Source organism: Pteropus vampyrus, unplaced genomic scaffold, assembly GCF_000151845.1.
Source record: "Pteropus vampyrus isolate Shadow unplaced genomic scaffold, Pvam_2.0 Scaffold16, whole genome shotgun sequence".
NCBI classification, from domain to species: domain Eukaryota; kingdom Metazoa; phylum Chordata; class Mammalia; order Chiroptera; family Pteropodidae; genus Pteropus; species Pteropus vampyrus.
Genome location: NW_011888797.1, coordinates 11732745 through 11735482, shown reverse-complemented (window position 1 = coordinate 11735482; position 2738 = coordinate 11732745). Strand labels below are relative to the sequence as shown.

The 2738-nt window shown below is 59.5% G+C and overlaps 1 protein-coding gene across 1 annotated transcript in view; it reads right to left on the bottom strand.

The window, feature by feature from the left end:
- The window catches only part of LOC105288324 (DNA dC->dU-editing enzyme APOBEC-3G-like), a 4516-nt gene extending 2899 nt beyond the window's left edge, over window positions 1-1617 (bottom strand). Inside the window, exons 1-2 of the mRNA XM_023527442.1 lie at window positions 1543-1617; window positions 866-1010 (exon numbers count right to left, since the gene is read on the bottom strand). Coding sequence (XP_023383210.1) covers window positions 866-1010; window positions 1543-1571 — 174 coding nt within the window. The 5' untranslated portion in view covers window positions 1572-1617. The remainder of the gene's footprint in view (window positions 1-865; window positions 1011-1542) is intronic.
- Window positions 1618-2738: the final 1121 nt, after the last annotated feature.

Sequence of the window (2738 nt, the reverse complement as noted above, 5' to 3'; positions counted from 1 at the left end):
AATTTTAATTTTTAAACTATTGAATTAAATACGATGCATCTTGATTCCCGAGTGTGTGTAGCTCCTCTAAGTTAGCGCCCGAGGTCTATGCCTGCAGGAGCCCCACCTAGTCTGGCCCTGCAGGGAGGAGGTGAAGGCCTGAGGACGGAGGGTGAAGGCGAGGTGAGCTCCAGGGTCATGAGCCTGATGCCACAGAAGTGGGTGCTTCTCCCAGGGGGGATTTACCCAGGTCTCCACCTACTCCCCTGTCCCCACGTCCACCTGTGTGCTAACACCTCTGCAGGCTTCTACTCTGGGCCTCATCCCGTGCTGAGCCCAAGCGAGACACTCTGCTAAAAGGGCTCACTCTGCACAGAGGAATGGGGTGAGGGGCACGAAGGGAGTGGTGTCTGGGAAATTATGTCATGTGCAGTTCATAGCATCATAGAGGTTTGCCCAACCTGCAGAAGGAAGGATTTGCAAGCCGGGACTCAGGCTCTAGGGACGAATCCTGCCGACTGTGCTAGTGCAGAGCCCATGGCATGTGTGTACGGGAACCTAGGGGTCGGTGGGGCGCCCCTGGGCCAAGCGCACCAGGCAATGCAGTTTCGTGACCAGCACCCCGGCCAGGATCTCCCGAGAGTGACCGGACGGACAGATAGGAAGAATTTGGGCTCTCTGGACATTCCCTGTGACCATGTGGCTGATTTCCGCTGTGTGGCTCAAAGCCAACCATCACAGCAGAAGCTACCCCACCTGACTCTAGACAGAGCCACAGCACCTGTGGAGACCAATAGCGACAAGTTTGAGGACAGCCCGTGTGCACTGAGAACCTTCTCCCTGAACATCCCAGGATCACGGTGTCCTGCCTGCTTTGGTCAGTCACCTTGTTACGCAGGAAGCCCTTGTATTCATCCAGTGGGATCCAGAGGTCGTCCTGCATGCGGTCCACCTCATAGCACAGGTAGGTCTCATTCAGGTAATTCAGATGACTGAAGTTATCAAGGAAGGTCCTTTCATCCATCAGGGGTCTATGGACACAGGAGGGGGAAACCCAGAGACATGGAGCACGTCCTTGTGCTCCTCTCCTCCATCCCAAACCTCTTCCCCTTCACCCTGATCTCCCCATGCACCCCACATCCCAGCCAGACCCATAGAGGATGGGCGTCCACTCGCTTTGCTGGAGCCACCGGCCTTCCTCTCTGACCCCACCCGAGGCTCCTGGAGAAGCCAGCCCGGTCATTTTGTCAGGTTAGGCCCCCAGGGGCACTGCACGGTGTCAGAGCCTCTGTCGAGGCTCCCCGTGCACTATGCTGGTGACCGCTCTTGGTATCGCCATTTCACATTTGTCCCGCTGGCCCAGATCCCTGCTTGGTTTGAACACTTGGCATCCTTTCCTCTTGGGACAAGCAGAGTGCCCACAGCTGAGAGATCCTAGACGGACACAGAAGGTCCATCAGGAGGGAGGGACAAGCAGAGCAGCCCCTGGGGTACGGTGAGTCCCCATCAGGGAACCTGGAGGAGGGGCTCAGGAGTTGGGGTGTTGCAGGGGCCAGGTGATACCTGGCCTCGGGTGCTGGGCCGGCCGCCATGTCTCAGTCCCTTCGCCGTCCTCTGCTTCTCCTCCTGGTCACAGCCTTTGTCCTCCTCCTGTGACACTCTGCAGAACTCTGGCTCCTTATATGCCATCAAGCACCTGGAAATTGCTGAGTTGGCACGCTGGACCCCACCCCTTCATGACCTCAGGCCAACGATGCCACCCACATGGGTGTAACAGAAACAGGAACTTCTCTGTCCAAATGTGTCATTCTGATGCCGTCAGGGACAAGTTAACTTTTGATTTCTCTCTTCTGCCGAAGGCCCTACCTGGATGCCACGAGGACTGACCATGAGCAAATGAAGCCTCGGAGGCTAGGGTCAGTCTGGGCAGCATGGCACAGCAAGACAAGAGGCGAGAGGGCAGCTGAGAGGCCCTGTTCATGCCTGAGGAGGCTCAGGAGTGAGACACAGAGCCCCAGTCCAGGCTCCCTGGGGCCTGCTGCATGAGGGACCGTGGGCTGTGAGCCAGGAGGGAGATTCTGCTCTGAGAGGCAGCAGATGACCTTCATCCCAGTCTAGGAAGGGCCGGGAGGGGACAAACCTGTGCCGAGCTCTCCTTTGCAACGCATCACATAAGCATAAGAACCTGGACACGATGCGTTTTTATGCCCATTAAGTAGGGGAGAGAACGGGCTCTGAGAGGGAACAGGGCTTGGCGGGGATGCACAGGGGGCAGAGGGGATCAGGGCTGCCCACCACCCGGAAAGGGCGGCCACCCGTGCTCCTTCCCTCCACCACCAGGCCGTGAGGAATGTGGGGACCGTCGAATTATAGGCTCAGCGGTGAGCCTGACACCTAGCTGGCTGTGCTTGTCCCCCAGGGCTGCCCCTCTGTCCCATCAACTCCCCATCCTGACTCCTGTCAGACCGCCCTGTGCTGGCCCAGCACTCCCACCCAGGGGATGCGCCCAATGTGGGGAGAGCCGTGCCGGCCCCCCCCCGATCCTACCCTGCCCGCCCGGACAGAGAACCAGGCCGCTCGTCCTCCCGGGCTGGCCCGTCACAGCCTTAGGGTGCACCCTCAGCGCAGCATCCCGTCTTCTCCACGGCCCCCTCCACTGCACCCATGGGGGCCTCCCCTGGCTCTGCACTGCGCCCCTCCCGTGCCCTCTGTCCTCTCGACCTTGGTCCCCCCGGACCAGAGAGCAGCCCCTGGCGGGA